Raw genomic sequence first — 17,643 nt, forward strand, 5'->3', positions numbered from 1 at the left:
TTAAGCCAACCTGCTGCTTGATTCCAGGACGATAGAAAGTCGGACCGAAGGGAAGGCAGCCTGAATGATGTCATGTGATGGGCGCGGGGATTCCCGGGAGAATTATGCAGCCTGAGGCAGCCCGCAGCGTCATTGCGGGCTTCCGAATGAACCCCACCATAGCAGGCAGGAAAGGGAACAAGATGGAAGCATCATCATAGCCTCGGACTAGATTTGTCCGGTGTTGAAGACTTTAAAAAGATCTCTACAAGATCCCGGATAGAAGTTGGAAATTTCTTCCCCCCCCCTTCCCTCCAATTCTCTTCTTTACCCCTTCTTGATCTGCAATAATCTTTCAATAGCATCACCACGAACAGCTCTCTCCCGTGGAACCCCAACCGGTCACTGAAATCATACTGAACACATCATTCCCCACCACCCGGTGAGTCCTTCGAGTACCGTTGGCCCCTCCATGTCCCAAGTCCCCCCCCCCTCCTGGTCCTGTGTTGCCCCTCCTTGCCCGTGCTCGTCATTTAAATGTCCAGCTCCGTATTCGTCGCTCGGTAAAGCTTTTAGTCCTCTGCCACAGAATTTATTTGGTTCCTCTGTCTCGCTCCTCCTCCTGTTGTCCTCTTCTCTTCTCTCCATTCATCAATCTATCAATTACTCATCAGTTTACCTCCTTTAGTCCTCATCTACAAACTATCACAATGGGTGTCCTTGAACAGCTCTCCCGCAAGTCCGGTGTCATCGTTGGTGATGACGTTCTCCGTCTCTTCAACTACGCTAAGGAGAAGGGCTTTGCTATCCCCGCCATTGTAGGTCTCACCACCCCTCAATTTCATCCCGCAAAACCAGACTCCAGTGACTAACAGCGGTCCCCATCACTTTAGAACGTGACTTCCTCCTCCACCGTCGTCGCTTGCCTTGAGGCTGCTCGCGACCAGAAGTGCCCCATCGTCCTCCAGGTCTCCCAGGGTGGTGCTGCCTACTTCGCTGGCAAGGTACGTTTGGGAACATTCTTCCTGACCTATAGGTGCTTCTTTGAAGCCCAAAACAGCCACTGACTGTTCATGATAGGGTGTCAGCAACGATGGCCAGGCGGCCTCCATTGCCGGTGGTATCGCCGCTGCCCACTACATCCGCAGCATTGCTCCCACCTACGGCGTCCCCGTCGTCCTCCACACCGACCACTGCGCCAAGAAGCTCCTTCCCTGGCTCGATGGTCTCCTCGACGCGGATGAGGCATACTTCAAGCTCCACGGCGAGCCCCTCTTCTCCAGCCACATGATTGACCTGTCTGAGGAGCCCGTCGACTACAACATCCAGACCACCGCCGCTTACCTCAAGCGTGCTGCCCCCATGAAGCAGTGGCTCGAGATGGTATGTGTTACTGTCATTGCTACTAGATAAGATCGTCGACTGACTCTATTTAGGAAATCGGTATCACCGGTGGTGAGGAGGATGGTGTCAACAACGAGGATGTTGACAACAACTCCCTGTACACTCAGCCCGAGGACATCCTTGCCATCCACAACGCCCTTGCTCCCATCAGCCCCTACTTCTCCATTGCCGCTGGTTTCGGTAATGTGCACGGTGTCTACAAGCCCGGCAACGTCCGTCTCCACCCCGAGCTTCTCCAGAAGCACCAGGCCTACGTCAAGGAGAAGACCAACTCCTCCTCTGACAAGCCTGTCTTCTTTGTCTTCCACGGTGGCTCCGGCTCTTCCAAGGAGGAGTACAAGGAGGCTATCAGCTACGGTGTTGTCAAGGTCAACCTTGACACTGACATGCAGTTCGCCTACATGTCCGGTATCCGTGACTACATGCTCAACAAGAAGGACTACCTCCTGACCGCTGTCGGTAACCCCGACGGTGAGGACAAGCCCAACAAGAAGTTCTTCGACCCCCGCGTCTGGGTTCGTGAGGGTGAGAAGACCATGTCCAAGCGTGTCCAGGTTGCTCTGGAGGACTTCAACACTGCTGGCCAGCTGTAAAAAGGTCTTGACGTTTACCTGATGTGATGTGCCTTCGGAATATGACGAAACCAGATACCAGTACATAAAATGACAATTTCTGAGAACGGCAAAAAATATGTTGTTTGTTTGACCGTAACCTGGAGCCATGATACGGGGCCCCATTGGCTACCTCTGTGGGGATGCTTGATGTTGATTGATACGGAGTTCTGAGAGCGGTGATGATGCTGATGACGATGTATGTAGTACTCCGTAAGTAGTCTAAAGACGAAATAAAGTAATGTCTGCTGTATGAAACTTAATGCGCACGTTGTGATCACTTCGGCAGCGTCACCGAGCGATGACTTCATGGACCCGTGTTCGCTCCAATCAGCCGTAGGTAATGGAGGTTGTCTCAGGACATCAATTCACGCAAACATGAACCCTTTCCCGCTCTGTATGTATAAATAGAATACTCGGGTGTGATGCTGTCAGCTTGGACCCATGATCACCATCGAGATCGACCAGTGAGAGGAAGGCTATTCCGTCTATATCAGCTCTGCTTGCCTCAACTGTATCCTGCACCAATGCAATCAATTCCTTCCCCGTTGCCACCATCATCTGTGCGCGGCTAATCGAATTTCTAGTCCATGGGGTCATTGTGTTGGACCCTGAAACCTGATCGACTGAGTGGTTCTGGTGCTCCCAATTTTCATGACTTCAGCTTCTCTGTCCCCCTTTTCTGACTGTGTAAGACGGATCCTCACTACTATTGGCAATAGTAGTGAAATAGCCGTGCACCAAGTAGAGTACAAAGTATCCGTGGTGCGAAAAGGGGTTACATAATCCGAGGGATCAGATAGCCATATCAGCCGGTACATGGCTATCATGAGGTGCCGTCATTCTCTTCTACTGTGCCCAATGAGACTGAGATTCGCTAACAGGGCCCGTTTTCTTTCACTTGATGGAGCTTTCTTCTGTTCTCCATCTGACCCAGAGCCACAGAGTTGCTGGTCAGCCACACTGGTAAGTATGGTCAGGTAAGGTACCCGGACAGCATTGCCATGTATTGCGGCCAATCAAGCCAACGGACGCCCCGAAATACCAGACTCCACTGGCCGTAAGTGCCAAGAATGTGTCTCAGAAAGGCAGCGCTAGTCCGAAGATGATCAGAAATTGTTCCAGACTGGCTGGCAATGGCTGACCGGGATTGGCCCACCAAAATAGCAAGCCGGTCGAGGATGGGGCATGAACCAACCAAATTGCCCGAGTGGATCAGGGCTGTTGTGGTTTTTGCTTTTCTGTCACTGAATTTGCTGGAAAGTCTGTTTTTGAGGCGAGCACTGCTGGCACGGTCACCGAGTGACCCTGAAAACCCGTGCGGCAGAGGAACGAGCATGGAGGGCCTGAAGGATATAGAAAGGGGGAGGAGGAAAAAGTAGTTGAATACATCTGCAATCAAGCAGGGGAAAATCAAGCTTCCTACATTCTAGATCGGCTGTCCCCGGTCATGCGAGGACCAATGACACCACAGACAGCGTATCACTACTTGGTTAATTAATGCATTTCCGACCGAGCCTGCCTGTCAATCGGGCCTGATACGTACCTCCGGTACGTAAGTAAGACCGCCCATTGATCCCCAGAAGATTGGATTGATGGGCAACGGCCACTCCAACCTTGTCGGCGTCGTGTGTTCCAGACCCGCCTCCAACAAAACCCACTCGGGCCCTCTTGCTTCTCCATCATCATTCAGTTTCTTCCGTGGCCATCAATTCCTTTATCTGGTTCGGTTTCACTCTCGTTTTCTTCCCTTCTCTGCCGGTGGCATCGTCCCTTCTTTCTTTGTCTATCTCATCCTCCCCTCGTTTCTCCTGTTCTGCTCCCTCGATGCCGCCCCGTCTCGCCCGCCATCATGCATCCTAGCGCTCTTCAGCAGCGCGATGACCCCACGGAGCAATTCCTGAAGCTCATCTCGAATCCTTTCTCGTCTGCCGTATGTTTTTTTCTCGCCCACCCGCCACTTTCAGCCTCCGACAGCCAGCTAAGACATTTTTATAGTTCCAAGTCAACGCCATCTGGGCTTCATTAGCCACTTCCGCGGGCTTCTCCATCCTCTTGGCCTTATTGTTCTCCCTCTTCCGCCCTCGCCATTCGGTTGTCTATGCGCCTAAGGTGAAACATGCCGATCACAAACACACTCCGCCGCCAGTGGGCAGGGGCTTCTTCGCCTGGCTCAAGCCTGTGCTGCGGACCAAGGAGCCGGCGTTGGTCGACTGCATTGGGCTCGATGCAACCATGTTTGTTCGCTTCACCAAGATGTGCCGGAATATCTTTATCTTCCTGAGCATCATCGGCTGCGGCTTGATGATCCCGCTCAATCTCACACAGAGCACGGGTGATACAGTGTCCCAGTATGGTGCCTTCTCGACGATGACCGTGCTCTACGTTACGTCAGACGCAATCTGGGGCCAGGTGGTCTGCGCGTGGGCCTTCGATGCGATCATTGCTTTCTTTCTCTGGAGAAATTACAAGGGCGTGCTGGCGCTGCGGAGGAAGTATTTTGAGAGTCCCGAATACCAGCGCAGTCTCCATGCGCGAACCTTGATGGTGCGTTGAAGCAATCCTATAGACACGCTGTACCTGTACCTGTACTGACCCATTGCGCCGGCAGATTACTGATATTCCTCCCGCAGCTCGAGGGGATGAAGGTGTTCTGCGTTTGACGGATGAGGTAAATCCAACCGCCGCCGTCCCGCGAGCCTCCATCGGCCGTAACGTTAAGGGACTGCCTCGTCTGATTAAGGAACACGACGAAACTGTGCGCGAACTCGAAGCAGTCCTGGCCAAATACCTTAAACACCCAGATCGGCTTCCACCGAATCGTCCGACTATGCGCCCTCCGCGAAAGGAAAGAAAGGAGCACACTAACGGCCGCGTGGATGCTATTGACTATTTGACGGATAAAATCAAGAGACTGGAAGAAGAGATTAAGCATGTTCGATCATCGATTGATCGGCGCAATGCCATGGCCTTCGGTTTTGTCAGCTGGGATATGATTGAGCATGCCCACGCCGTTGCTTATACCGCGCGCAAAAAGCACCCGGAAGGAACTACGATCGTTCTGGCGCCCCGGCCCGATGACCTCATTTGGGAAAATCTGCCACTGTCGAAGGCTGCGCGCAAGTGGAAGCGGTTTCTTAGTGCAATTTGGGTGTCGCTTCTTACGCTGGTATACGTCGTACCTAACGGCTTGATTGCGATCTTCTTGTCCAACTTGAACAACCTGGCCTCGGTTTGGCCGGCATTCCGGACTTCGATGAATAACAGTCCTTACATCTGGGCTGCAGTCCAGGGTATCCTGTCCCCTGCCGTTACCTCCCTTGTTTACATTGTCTTGCCCATCATCTTCCGTCGGTTGGCAATCCGAGCCGGCGATGTCACCAAGACCTCCCGAGAGCGCCATGTTCTCAACAAGCTCTACACTTTCTTCGTCTTCAACAATTTGATCGTCTTTTCCTTGTTTTCTGCGGCGTGGACATTCGTGTCCGCCGTCATTGATGCAGAGCGCTCCGATGAAAACGCCTGGCAAGCGATCAAAGACGGGAAACTCTATATCAAGATTGTGAACGCTATGTGCCAGGTCTCCCCATTTTGGGTGACATATTTGCTGCAGCGTAATCTCGGAGCCACAATCGACCTCATTCAGCTGGTCTCGGTCTTTTGGGTCTGGTTCTCCAAGACATTTCTCTCGCCAACGCCTCGGCAGGCGATTGAATGGACAGCCCCGCCGGCTTTTGACTACGCAAGCTACTATAACTACTTCTTGTTCTACGCGACCGTGGCCCTCTGCTTCGCTACCCTGCAGCCGATTGTCCTCCCGGTCACTGCATTGTACTTTGGCCTGGATGCGATGATGAAGAAATACATGCTTCTGTATGTCTTCGTGACGAAGACGGAGTCTGGAGGGCAGTTTTGGCGGGTTTTGTTCAACCGCATGCTCTTTGCCGTGATTCTCTCCAACATTATCATCATCATCGTGGCTACCGCCAAGGGCACGTGGACTATGGTTTATTGCGTGATTCCTCCTCCTCTCCTGATGTTGGGTTTCAAGTTTTATTGCATGAGAAAGTTCGACGACGATATCACGTTCTACAACCGCGCGAATTTGACAGATGCTGAAGCCCTGGCGGTTAGCCAGCCGAACAAGAAGGCATCTGAGCGGCTTAACTCCAAGTTCGGCCACCCGGCTCTCTACAAGCCGCTCATCACGCCGATGGTGCACGCCAAGGCTGCGGAGGCCTTGAAGCGTATCTATAGCGGCCGGCTGGGAACGTTCGAGGGCGAAGGTGAATATTCCGATATCGCGATGGATGCCATGTCGTCTTCACACCCGGGCAAGTCGATGATGGACGATGCAAACGCAGCAGCTCCGTTCGAAGTGGTCCCGGAGAACCATTTGGATTTCTCGTACTACAAGAACCGCCCCGACTTCCGGGACGAGTTTGGCGGAGGTATCTACGGCCGGCCCGACGATCTGATGACCGAACGCTCGCACACACCGGCCAGTGCGCTGGGAGAATGGTCGCCAACCTCCTCGCGGGCATCATCTCCCGCTCCATCGCTGCCGTCGTCGCTGTCCGGCTTGAAGCCACATGACCCATACGACCCGACATTGAATGACCATATTCATCCCGCCTTCCGCGTACCGGCCCCGATGAGCGGTGGATTCTACCAGCAGCGTAACGAGAGCGAGACGGAGCTGCTCCATCACGCGCAGGGCCCGGCGGTCAACGAGACGGTGACGCCGCTGGATCGGTGGCGGACGAGGGGATATGGACCTGTAGAGCAGGACGACCCCAGCTTCACCTCGTACGAACACTACCGGATGCCACGGTAAATGATCTTGATTTTACAGCGATAACGATTGTGCATAGACATTGGGCTGGGATTTGGGTGGAGTACGGAAGACATGTGCCTACGACTTTTGATTAGAATTGCTGTACATAAATTGCATATGAGCATATTCCTGGACATTTAACAAAAATGATACCTGCTTGTTGAATATAAATAGTCTGTGTTCCCTACAGTCAGCTTATAGTAGTGTGCTTCGTGCACCCCCGCGGAAGGTGCTGACGAATTGCCCGATTTGGCAGAGGTCTTATCCTCGCCAAGTCGGCCGGCGATCATCGAATCCCAGCAGTTCCCCCCTGTTCACCAGGGTTGTATCCAAGCCTCATCGCCTCTGGTGATGCCACCGCCTGTGATTTCTCTTCTCCGTACATGAAAGTCTGACCTTCATTCGTTAGCTACCTACCTTGCATCACACCACCGTTTGCCCGCCTTTTCTGCCTGCCTGCCCGCCCTGTCGCCGGATCTCCGGACCCCAAGCCGGGCTTGCCAGCATCCACAGTATATCTACACGATCCTTCCTGCCAGCTCAGCAGCGTAACCCACCACATCCTTTCATTAATTCCAACGATCTCTCCGAGTGAAATATCTCTCCTCATAACATTACCTGCATCCCGCAGGGACAACTGCACCACCTCTGACCGCCACACCGATACCGATGCAAATACCCCAATACTCCAATCCACCTTCCTAGTGGTCTGCTTCGAACCTATACCTACCACATCTTCTCGACATACAATATAAAGCCACCCCAATGATGGCGTGGTACTCCCTCCTCCCGCCTACCCTCTCCTACATTGAAAGCTCGGTAGTGCACATCTTCGTCCGTTTCCCCTCCCCTTCCCCGCTCCGAATCCTCCTGAGGGAGACAGAAAGAGTGCAAATCAACTAACTGTATTTCCGCATGAGCAGATATTCCTCGGCTTCGTGACTATCTTCCCCTGGGCGGCGCTTCTCATCTTCGATATATGTCTGTATACGGGGCGCATGTTGACCTTCGAATTACCGGTCGTGGGAGGTCGAGCTCGCGGGAAGCAGCGGCCAAGGGCGCCGAGTTTGAATGAGCGGCCGGATGGACAGCCTCGAGTACTGGTGGGGTTGAGTGGGAATACAAGTGGTGGTGGTGTTGGTGGCAGTGGACGGGAGGAGAAGGGGGTAGAAGGGATGACGAGGAGGGTGGTTGCTCAGGTGGAGGTTAATGGTGGAGGTCATGGTAAGGACTGATGTATACCTGGGGTGGTGGTTATATATTTGGGGATGCGAGTGAGGTATGATGGTATGGATATTGATGGTGATACCTCCTGGTGAGGGCACATTCCATATCTCCTTCCTTTGATGACTGATTTGGTGCATAATTTTGAGGCGTGCGTTTGAGGTTCTGTTCATGTGGCATTTTTAATACCCCTGTACCTATAGTAGTGTGTTGCCTTTTCTGTCTTTTTTAGTTTAGTGGTTGGTTTTCTATCGAGCGGTTACTGAGATACCTACCTACCTGCTTTGCTCAATTGATGGGTTTACTTTATCTCTTTGTTCAGGGGCTGTATACTCCTTGATATTCCTTTATGGCTTATTTCCTTTTCACTCCAGGCCAGAGCTGTTTGCTGAGCATATCGAATGACATCGTAATTGGACTTTTGCTGGCCAATTTTCCAAATTTCGCAACTGGTGGCTCTAGTATTTCCGTATCGTTGCTCCTTCTTTTCTACACTTGCATACTTCTCATCCTTCTATACGACCCACCCGATGTAAGCCATCCAAAGCTAGCTACATTACTTACACACTGAGAGTATTGAAAGTACCTGCCTTCCAAGTAACTACGATAAGATCTTCATCGGATCAATCAAATCTTAGTGCTGACCTCGGCATTACCAAGGTAAAGTTCCAACCTATGACACAGTAAACTTTCCGAGGGATATCTCACGCCGAAAGAATGTCTTATCAGGCATACTACATGCATTATCTTCAATACATCAACCAAGGAGAAGACATACTCGCACATGAAACATCACCGACGTAGTACCCTCAGCTAAATACAACCTCGTGAGCCATCGCCGGAACGGGTAAGTCTTCCCCGCATCTACCAGCTATCTCCAACCGCCATTACCATCCATCCCTTCAATCTATCAAGCAGCTATCAACTCCCGCCGAGTCGGGGGTTGGAGCAATCGGCGATGAACGGATATATCAACCAATCGCGGATCACGATACGCTGCATGCACTACATGCACTACTACTAGTATACTGATAACTCAGATGTACAAGAGCTAGAGACCCCCCTCATTCGCTTGACAGTTGACACCGTAATCAACCATCATCAATATGGACATGCCCGTCATAGAAGATTGGATATTCTATATCCAAAACAACCCCATTGTGGTAGTTTTTCTTCTCCTTGCACTGTGGTTATTCGGACTGTGGAATCGAGTACGTCTATTCCTGTTCACAACTCCATACTTTTGACTAAATCAACGTGCGCAGCGATCACCCAATACCATCCCCAAAGATGAGCCCAAGAAAGCAGAAGAACAAGATACCTACCCCCCAATCATTCCCCTCCCATCTTTCAACTGGGAAACCACCGAACCAACCAAATACCGACCCTTCAAGCCAAAGTACCACCTCAGCATGGGTATCACATCCCCTTCCCATCCGAAACAGAACACCCCCCCAACTAACAAAAGCACCCAGCCCTAACAACAACCGACATCTCCCACCTCATCCCCATGGACAAAACCTACAAAGAGCGTCTCACTCTCCGCCAATCCCTCCTCACCCAATACCCCACCATCGTAGTAGGCGTCACCCCAGCAGGCCAGAAGCCAGAAAGTCCCGTCCACGCCGCCATCACCGAACTATACGAGTTCATAGTCGGCGTCTACCTTCCCACTCGCTACCCAAGCATGTTCACACTTGAGACAATCACCCATCCCCAGAACGACAACCCCCATACCAAAGAGAGTACTACTAAAACCCTATTAAACAAAATAACCAACATCCGCATCCCCCTCCCCCACCGCGGCTCTGGACGTGACATCCTCTCTACACTGGGTACATTCGTCGATGAGGATTTTCTCGTGTTACTTCCTGAATCATCATCATCATCATCATCATCATCATCCCCATCTCCAACAGAAGAAAAAGGAAAAAAAGAAGACCAAGAAGAGAAGAAATATACCCTAGAAGCATACACGACCTTCTACCCCGCCGGCTTCGACACGCGCGAGAAGCTTGGAAAGCGGCTCTCGACGATCCATGACCCCGTGCCGCGGTATAAAGAGCGGTTGGAGAAGAGTATGGATCGGTTCTTTGCCAGATTAGAAGTGGGTAAGGTGGTGCAGCGCGTCAATTGGAGTATTAATACTAAGGGCACGGGGCTGTTTGCTGCGTTTGGGGGGTTGCATGGGCATGAGGGGGAGAAAAGGGAGAGGGTGTTGGGGGTTGAGGAGGTGGATGGGGAGGGGGTATGTTAATTTCATTTCATTTTCCTTTTCCTTTTGATTTTGGTGGTGTTGGAAAAAAAAAAAAAAAAAAAAAAAAAAAAAAAAAAAAAAAGGGAAAAGGGACAGGACAGTATACTGACTATTGTATAGACTCTTCTTCGGTGTGAGCGTCAGACTCTACATCGGTTACCGAAGTCTAAGGCGCTGGTGTTCACGTTCCATACTTATACATACCCTATCCGGGAGATCAAGGAAGAAGGACTGGGTAAGGAATTGGCGTTGGCGATTGATGGGTTGAAGGAGGGGAATGTGCCAGAGATTCATCGGTATAAGAGGGGTCCTGTGTGGGGGGAGGCGGTTAAGGCGTATTTGAGAGCATAAAGTAGTTATACATTTTGGTATCATGTCACGTTTTATTTTTGGGGGAAATATCCTAATGTATCCTCTAGATCCATCATCTGTCATTAGAGAAGTGAAAGGTTCGGTCTACTGCAATCTCTGCACAACCTTGATCAAATCGGCCGACACACCCATAGCAGTAACATCACCACCGGCACCGGCACCCTGGACAATAAGCGGGTTGCTTCCATACCGCTTAGTATAGAAGCTAATGATGTTATCACTGCCCTTGAGACCAGCAATAGCACTATCCTTATCGAAGCGCTGCAATCCAACACGCACCTCCTTCTTTTCAACATCCACACTACCCACATACCTCACAACCTTACCCTCCTTCTCGGCACTCTCCTTAATCTCCGTCATCTGGCCATCAAACTCACCCAACCTCTGCATGAAAGTCTTAACACCCTCCGCGGAGCCATCCAAGCCCCTCAACTCCTCCGGAATCAGCGACTCAACAGGGAACGCATCGGGAGCCTGGACCTCCAACCCGGCAATACGCGCCAGGATAGTCAACTTCCTCGCAACATCCATACCATTGAGATCATCTCTCGGGTCAGGCTCAGTGTATCCCAACTCCTTGGCCTCAGCCACAACCTCACTCCACTTCCGTCCCGCACAAGCACCACCAACCGGCGCAAAGGTGTTAAACAAGAAAGAAAGCGTGCCCGAAAACACACCCTCGATGCGCGTCACCTCGTCGCCGGTGGCAACCAGATCCCGCAGCGTAGAGATAACAGGCAGACCAGCGCCGACGGTACTCTCGTGGTAGACGAGGGCGTTGCCCTGGGCCGCGGAAGCGAAGATGTCCTTCCAGAGGGAGAGATCGGAGGAGAAACCCTTCTTGTTGGGTGTGACGATGGAGATGCCCTTGCGGAGGAAGACGGGGTAGGAGGCGGCGAGGGCGGGGTCGCTGGTGTTGTCGACGAGGATGGAGCGGCCGGGGGCGGAGGAGAGGTAGTTGGCGATCTCTTCAGCGGAGAGAGCGCCGGACTTGGTCAGGGAGGGGGTTGCGCTGGCGGTCTTCCATTCCGCGGCGGGGATGCTGGGGCTGTAGGCGGGGTCGGGGAGAGGAGGGTTTGAGTGGAGCGGGCGAGGAGGATGAGCTTGGGGCGTTGGGGAGACGGGCGAGCTGGTGCAGGAAGGCAGTGCCGACGCCGCCGACGCCTGGTGTGATCTGTTAGTATAATTGAACCTTTGGCAGTTGTAGTCCTGGTAGTGGTGGTGATTCTCGCAAGTGCCAGGCTGGTTGCTACTGCAGCACTGTCTGAGGAAACTGGGGGAAAACTTACCAATGACACCGAGGAAGACAGGAGCAGACATTGTCAATTGGTTTGAACGAGTAAAGTGCTATACTTCACACAAAGAGACAATTGAGCGAAGAGGAATGAGCAAGAGGAGGGGAAAGATGAGTCGGAGGGGTGCGCGGGGCCCATCCTAAATTCGGCTTAGTCATCGTCCTATATCGGACCCATCTTCAGCTCCTAGTTTAGTTAGTTACTTTATCTTTCAATACTCCAGGATATAGCTACACCAGATACATCTACGATATCCTCCCACACAGTCACAGCAAACCTACCCACCATGTCAAATCCATCTCTCTACGGACAACCACGAAATAAAAAATCATCTCAATCCGAAGCTCCCTCCGCCTCCACCCTCGCCTTCACCAGCACCCTCTCCTCCCTAATCGCCAAAGACAGCACCACCGACTCCTCATCAACCCGCGGCACCGGCCGCCCACGACCCTCCAAAGCCCCCAAATCCGATCTTTTCAGTCGCCCCAACAAAGGCGCACAGAAACGCGCCGCCGCTGACCTCCGCGACGATGACAATGCCGCTCTGCAGCAGACGCACCAGCGCACGCAGGACATCGGGGCCGTGGACGCCGCCACGCTGCACCGGTCCAAGCGGCGGATGGAGGAGAAGGTGCGGATGTACGAGGATATGTCGCGGGGACTATATCTAGCCGGAGGAGAGAGTGATGATGACGAAGGGGATGACGTTGGACCGGGGGATGCGTATCTGGCGAGGTTGCGGCGCAAGGAGAGGGAAGGGTTGGTGGATTTTGATCAGAAATGGAGGAAAGAGGACGGTGAAGGAGATGAGGGGGAGGAAGATGATGCTGAGGATAATGATGATAATGCGTCGATTGTTTCCTACGAAGATGAACTGGGCCGGTCACGGCGCGGAACTCGAGCCGAGGCGGCGCGTGCGGCGGCGCTTAAAGCGGAGGAAGGGGAAGGGCGAGGAGGAAATACAGAGCGATGGCGTCCGGCGCGTCCGGATAATCTGATCTATGGGGCGACGGTGCAGGCGGAGGCGTTTAATCCAGATGCGGTGGTTGCTTCGCGCATGTCGGATCTGGCTGCGCGGAGGGATCGGTCGGCTACACCGCCGGAGGAGATGCATTATGATGCTGAGGCGGAGGTGCGGAATCGGGGTACGGGGTTCTATGCTTTCTCGAAGGATGAGAATGTGCGGAGGAAGCAGATGGAGGAGTTGCTGAATGCGCGGGAGGAAACGCAGCGGGAGCGAGACGCCAGGCGGGAAAGACGCGCGGAGCGGGAGCGGCTGAGGGATGAACGGAGGAAGAAGGTCGATGAATTAAGGGCTAAACGACGCGCGGAGATGTTTCTCGCTGGTTTGGGAGACACGGGTCTACTGGCAGGGGGCAGTGGATAAGGTGGATACTTTATATTGCATTTTTGCTTCCTTAGTTATGACTTATGATACCCCGTTGATGAAATATTATGTTAATGAATTCATTGGTTTCAAAATCATTGGTACATGCATCTCGCCTCTTAAGGACGGAGGGTATCATTGCCTAGTAAGGCAGCTTTATGTGCAGTGAGAACGTAAGGTGATCGATCAGAAACAATAATCAAATAACAACCGTCTCGTGTGGCTCATTTCATCGTAAATCGTAACTCATTTGTCGTAATTGCTATATGTATTGGCGAGCCAGGACTGTTTCCTGTTTCTTGCCGTAACTGATACAGAACATGCTAAATGTTGTAGGTATTGTTTTCGTAGTGTTATAAGTGGGCGAGTTCGGCGATTGTATCCATGAAACCTTGGGCATCTAATACATATCAGCATGTAATTCTCTTCAAGACGCAGCAGCAGCCCATACCTGACTTATTCGTGAACTTCAAGATATGCTCTCCTTTAGGTGTGCGAGGTGGGTTATAACTGGGAAAGGTGAAAATGACTCGACGAAGGTCACGCAATAAGATGGTTTTGGTGTCTACACGGCGAATCCAGCCTCTGGAGCCGATATGTTCCGTTATGAAGGCAGTCCAAACGGGCATCCTATGTAAACTGCCCAATTAGTAATGGTAGTCCGTGGGAATGCCGTCCTTCTTACCGTTTCATCTCGCCCTTGTGGACTGATGCCTGCAGACGCACGGCTCCAGACACGTTGTCTCGGTACACGCGTAAGGCGTGGAGGAAGTCATCATCGACAATTTGCCTAGAACAGTCAGTCTCCATCAGCAGTATGTCATGACAGTCCCTTACCCTCCGAAATGCTCTTCCTCGTCGTCAAGTTCATAATCACGAATGCGTTCAACAGGCCGACCAGAGTCCTGCGATCGTAGCGCCAAGAACGTGCAGAAAAAGATCACCATCTCTGCGGTATGTTAGCCTTGTGCTTTTCGGCTCTCTGTATAACAAGATGTGCTGACATACGCTCAATGGTGCTAAACTTAAGATTGGCCCACAGCACTAGTTCAGAGCCCCCGCGACGCCGTCGACAAATCTGCAAGCAAGAACCGATACGAACGATTTCTAGCAAGTTCAGGGGTAGGCAAGAGTAATCACTGGTCCGAGAGGTACGCCGGGATTTGCACACAATCCGTACGCGATGGTCATCTTCCCGTAGATAGAAGCAAACACGGAGATCCGAGTCACCACTAAAAGCACTAAAAGACAGTCAGCTTGATTTGATGTCTAGCATTGAGTGAGCTCACAGTTGGAATAGCTCCTCAAATCCCTCCTCGTGAAGCCACCCTTTCACATTACCTTTCACCTCCCCGAGGCATTTGGAGCTAAGGAATTGTCAGCTATATATTTTACACAGCTTAGACTGGCTAATCTCACCTTTCACCCACGTAAGGAATTGGGGTCATCGGGTGCTCATCCAGAAACACCCGTCTGGCCCAGTGGTCACTGACAGGAGTTGAGTCTATTGACTGGCTGGTGGCAGTGGTGCTAGTAGTAGGAGAGTCTGGCGCTGAGGGCACAGAGGGTGGAATGTCAGAGAATGTGGCTGATGATGTGGATATAGGCGATTGAGGTGAGGAATGAGAAGGCCGTGCTCGCTCATACGACCTGCGTCCGCGAGGCCTACGCCCATTGACCGGACTTCCTGGATCAGCATTGCTGCCATTGCTGCTGCTGCTACTGCTGCTAGAGGAAGGCGAACTCAATGACATAGAACCCAAACGCGGTGCAAGTCGGCTATCCTGGTGGACCAGTAGCCCTTTGAGGTTGCTGCGAAGCGAAGCCATCAGACGAGTATCGGTTACTTCACTACATTATACTCAGTGTTAGCCAATCCGGGCCGCAACAGAAAGAGAGGCCGGGCCACGCACCCCTTCATGATTTCACTCAAATCCCTCAGAAACGATTTGTACTTGGCTAACCGGGTGGACAAGGATTCCTGAGATTCTTCCAAGAAATGGGCTGAAATTTCCAACCATAATTGCTTGTATGCCTCACTGGGGTCGCCTCTCCGGGACTCCAAATCATCAAAGAAGTCCAGCACGTCCTCAAGGGTGTAATTCAAGCTAGCACGGACCAATTCCAGATCAGGATGGATAGCGGATAGCCTGTAGCGGTAGGCTCGATTTCTCGCCATGCCCTCCAAGCCTTTGAGAAAGAGGCTGATCGAAAAGAGGTCGACGACGAGGCTGGTAATCTCCGTGTCATGCTCCGGCAGGAGGTTGCTGAAAGAGCGGAATCCTTCAGCTACAGCCTCCGCTGTCTTATAAGAGTCGTGCAAGGACATCGTGAAGGTCACCTATGATGTTCCATGCATATATAGATAGAGGCCCGTTCTTGAGCACCACGGATGGTGACGAGAAGTTATAGTACAACGGTTGTGTAGTAAGTGAGAAGTATGGGGAAAGGTAGCAGCGAGGAATAACAAGCGCAGACAAGCAGCAGAGGGCCGTGGCGGGTCTTCAATTATATGGGAGACCGAAAACAAAAAAAAAATGCATAAAATCAAGGGACCACGGGATAGGGCCAGACGGGAGCCGGGGAGGGGCAGGGAGAGAGACAACTCAGTAAACTACAACGATGGGGGTCAGGAAGGGACCGTCTTATCGGCGGGATCAGCCCTCGGGAGGATGTTTAGACTAGAGTCTCACCAGGCAACAGACGCAGACCGAAGGAGACTCTGCAACTGGTCCAGCTCTAAGGAGTGAAAGGGCGAGAAGGTCTCATTTACCCTTGGAACGCACACAAGGAGAAGAAAAGTAGAGAAGAGGGTCGAGATCCTTCGCACAAAAGAATGAATGCAGAACAAGAATCATTCCGCAAGTGGGGCAGGGATCTCGTCGTCAATCGCCCGAAAGGGTAGCAGCAAATGCGGCTCTCTGACAGCCGGACAGTTCTGGCAATGGAGCCAGAGATGCCTCTCGCTATCGTCTAACTGCCTCGGGACCGTTGACGTGTTCATGCGGCAGAGGAGGCAAGAGGCCAATAATGAGCGGTGGAAATGCATGGTGGGATTGAGCGGTGATGGCCAGGACGGTCAGGATGGCAGATGAGGTGCAACCCCGCGGCTTGTCCCCATGTTGATTTACTGCTATGACACTCTCAGCAAGTCAGTCATTAGATCCTCGAGCCGTTCATAGGAAAAGAAAAAAAGAAAAGGGAGACGAAGGAGAAAATCATCTATGGCATACAAAGGAGGGCATAATATCCAATGCCACATTGGATGTTAAATCATACGAGAGGCAGTCCGCCCCCGATGGCTCCGGGCTTACTTGCAGGGGTCGCATTCCAGCTCGAACTTCCCCAAAACTTTATTCGACCAGTACAGACTGGCTCGGTCACGAGACTCGCTATACAGCAAGACAGACAACGCTTGTATAAGACAAGGTCCTATTCATCTCCGCCAACTTGGCGGGCTTGGTAGCGGGCGCTCATCTCTTAATATCAGATAAGCTTTCTCATGTAATATGGGCTTTGATACGCAAGGCGTTATTCCGCGATTTGCAGGTACTGATATCGTGCTACCCTAAACTTCAAAGCCGTGAATCGTTACACCCTTCAACCTGATCCCAACAGGAGTACACACTCCTGCTCACGGGAGCTTGGTGGAGGGAACTGGGCTCTGGCCAGGCCAGCACGACGCTATTCTCTGGTTTCTAGCGCATCACTGATGGTCGGGCTGTCATACAACACACATTCTGTTATGTGGAGCAAATCATGGCCGATGTATATATATAAACTACCAGTAACCTCCTGGCTAGTCCCTACGAGGTGCGAAGTATCTGAACTTGAATCAATAAGAGGACTAGGCCTAGCGAGTAGATAGTGTCGGGGCAAGTCATGTCCAAATACTACCAAATGAAACCCAAGGTAGCCCAAGGTGTGTTGTCTACGATCAACCTTCAACGTTAGTATCAGCTAGTGCAGCCACGTTGTGCCCGGCAAGACTGAGAGACCACCTAAAGACTGGGCAATCTCAGCAAATCCCAAGGCCATTCAATCTTGCTAACACCTTTCACTTCCCAGTTGCTGCTGCCCCCACATACCAAGCTAGTACTTTAGCTCAAGCCATAGTCACCACAAGTTATAGGTGACCGCGAGCTTTCCCCGTATCCACTCGGAATTGCGTAGACCAAGGGGTAGTACCAAACCAGGTAGATATCGGAGCACTGGCAGCAATTCAAAAACCCGTCGTTATCTTATCTTATCGCATCAATCGTCTCGCTGATAATGAT

The 17,643-nt window shown here is 51.9% G+C and overlaps 7 protein-coding genes across 7 annotated transcripts; 5 read left to right on the forward strand and 2 right to left on the reverse strand.

The window, feature by feature from the left end:
* Positions 1 to 404: 404 nt before the first annotated feature.
* On the forward strand, positions 405 to 2,253 carry BO83DRAFT_381888 (fructose-bisphosphate aldolase FBA1). The gene is made up of 5 exons (XM_025532098.1): positions 405 to 421; positions 668 to 797; positions 873 to 983; positions 1,060 to 1,362; positions 1,416 to 2,253. Exons 2-5 carry the CDS (start codon positions 690 to 692, stop codon positions 1,974 to 1,976), a joined length of 1,083 nt encoding a protein of 360 aa, XP_025384061.1. The 5' UTR covers positions 405 to 421; positions 668 to 689; the 3' UTR covers positions 1,977 to 2,253.
* A 1,337-nt stretch (positions 2,254 to 3,590) lies between these two features.
* BO83DRAFT_138880 (putative DUF221 domain protein) lies at positions 3,591 to 6,877 on the forward strand. Its single transcript, XM_025526157.1, has 3 exons — positions 3,591 to 3,927; positions 3,993 to 4,541; positions 4,606 to 6,877. The coding sequence occupies exons 1-3, from the start codon at positions 3,847 to 3,849 to the stop codon at positions 6,829 to 6,831; spliced, it is 2,856 nt and encodes a 951-aa protein (XP_025384062.1). The 5' UTR covers positions 3,591 to 3,846; the 3' UTR covers positions 6,832 to 6,877.
* A 719-nt stretch (positions 6,878 to 7,596) lies between these two features.
* Positions 7,597 to 8,066, forward strand: BO83DRAFT_322335 (uncharacterized protein; the record flags this gene model as incomplete). The annotated part of the gene is made up of 2 exons (XM_025527891.1): positions 7,597 to 7,665; positions 7,755 to 8,066. 2 exons carry the CDS (start codon positions 7,597 to 7,599, stop codon positions 8,064 to 8,066), a joined length of 381 nt encoding a protein of 126 aa, XP_025384063.1.
* Positions 8,067 to 9,161: 1,095 nt separating this feature from the next.
* Positions 9,162 to 10,663, forward strand: BO83DRAFT_430968 (heme-dependent oxidative N-demethylase family protein; the record flags this gene model as incomplete). Its single annotated transcript, XM_025535552.1, has 4 exons — positions 9,162 to 9,266; positions 9,321 to 9,471; positions 9,531 to 10,303; positions 10,433 to 10,663. 4 exons carry the CDS (start codon positions 9,162 to 9,164, stop codon positions 10,661 to 10,663), a joined length of 1,260 nt encoding a protein of 419 aa, XP_025384064.1.
* A 25-nt stretch (positions 10,664 to 10,688) lies between these two features.
* BO83DRAFT_381892 (homoserine dehydrogenase) lies at positions 10,689 to 12,059 on the reverse strand. The gene is given in 3 exon segments (XM_025532099.1): positions 10,689 to 11,787; positions 11,807 to 11,848; positions 11,974 to 12,059. The coding sequence occupies 3 exon segments, from the start codon at positions 12,002 to 12,004 to the stop codon at positions 10,769 to 10,771; spliced, it is 1,092 nt and encodes a 363-aa protein (XP_025384065.1). The 5' UTR covers positions 12,005 to 12,059; the 3' UTR covers positions 10,689 to 10,768.
* A 155-nt stretch (positions 12,060 to 12,214) lies between these two features.
* Positions 12,215 to 13,414, forward strand: BO83DRAFT_381893 (CCDC174 family protein). The gene has a single exon (XM_025532100.1). The coding sequence runs from the start codon at positions 12,266 to 12,268 to the stop codon at positions 13,364 to 13,366; it is 1,101 nt and encodes a 366-aa protein (XP_025384066.1). The 5' UTR covers positions 12,215 to 12,265; the 3' UTR covers positions 13,367 to 13,414.
* Positions 13,415 to 13,542: 128 nt separating this feature from the next.
* Positions 13,543 to 15,871, reverse strand: BO83DRAFT_139244 (uncharacterized protein). Its single transcript, XM_025526159.1, has 8 exons — positions 15,280 to 15,871; positions 14,786 to 15,217; positions 14,656 to 14,733; positions 14,375 to 14,607; positions 14,204 to 14,315; positions 14,052 to 14,156; positions 13,818 to 14,005; positions 13,543 to 13,766 (listed from the first exon to the last, which is right to left on the reverse strand). Exons 1-8 carry the CDS (start codon positions 15,693 to 15,695, stop codon positions 13,720 to 13,722), a joined length of 1,611 nt encoding a protein of 536 aa, XP_025384067.1. The 5' UTR covers positions 15,696 to 15,871; the 3' UTR covers positions 13,543 to 13,719.
* Between the last annotated feature and the right edge of the window lie 1,772 nt (positions 15,872 to 17,643).

The sequence above is a fragment of the Aspergillus eucalypticola genome (genome assembly GCF_003184535.1).
Source record: "Aspergillus eucalypticola CBS 122712 chromosome Unknown BO83scaffold_30, whole genome shotgun sequence".
NCBI classification, from domain to species: Eukaryota; Fungi; Ascomycota; class Eurotiomycetes; order Eurotiales; family Aspergillaceae; genus Aspergillus; species Aspergillus eucalypticola.

Coding starts and splice junctions, on each gene's coding strand:
- BO83DRAFT_381893 (XM_025532100.1), top strand. CDS start 12,266: ATGTCAAATCCATCTCTCTACGGACAACCACGAAATAAAAAATCATCT.
- BO83DRAFT_139244 (XM_025526159.1), bottom strand. CDS start 15,695: ATGTCCTTGCACGACTCTTATAAGACAGCGGAGGCTGTAGCTGAAGGA. Junction 15,218..15,279: donor TTGAGTGAAATCATGAAGGG/GTGCGTGGCCCG, acceptor AGTATAATGTAG/TGAAGTAACCGATACTCGTC. Junction 14,157..14,203: donor GAGGAAGAGCATTTCGGAGG/GTAAGGGACTGT, acceptor TGACTGTTCTAG/GCAAATTGTCGATGATGACT.
- BO83DRAFT_138880 (XM_025526157.1), top strand. CDS start 3,847: ATGCATCCTAGCGCTCTTCAGCAGCGCGATGACCCCACGGAGCAATTC. Junction 3,928..3,992: donor CGAATCCTTTCTCGTCTGCC/GTATGTTTTTTT, acceptor ACATTTTTATAG/TTCCAAGTCAACGCCATCTG. Junction 4,542..4,605: donor TCCATGCGCGAACCTTGATG/GTGCGTTGAAGC, acceptor TTGCGCCGGCAG/ATTACTGATATTCCTCCCGC.
- BO83DRAFT_381888 (XM_025532098.1), top strand. CDS start 690: ATGGGTGTCCTTGAACAGCTCTCCCGCAAGTCCGGTGTCATCGTTGGT. Junction 798..872: donor GCTTTGCTATCCCCGCCATT/GTAGGTCTCACC, acceptor CCATCACTTTAG/AACGTGACTTCCTCCTCCAC. Junction 984..1,059: donor CTGCCTACTTCGCTGGCAAG/GTACGTTTGGGA, acceptor TGTTCATGATAG/GGTGTCAGCAACGATGGCCA.
- BO83DRAFT_381892 (XM_025532099.1), bottom strand. CDS start 12,004: ATGTCTGCTCCTGTCTTCCTCGGTGTCATTG. Junction 11,849..11,973: donor TGTCTTCCTCGGTGTCATTG/GTAAGTTTTCCC, acceptor AGATCACACCAG/GCGTCGGCGGCGTCGGCACT.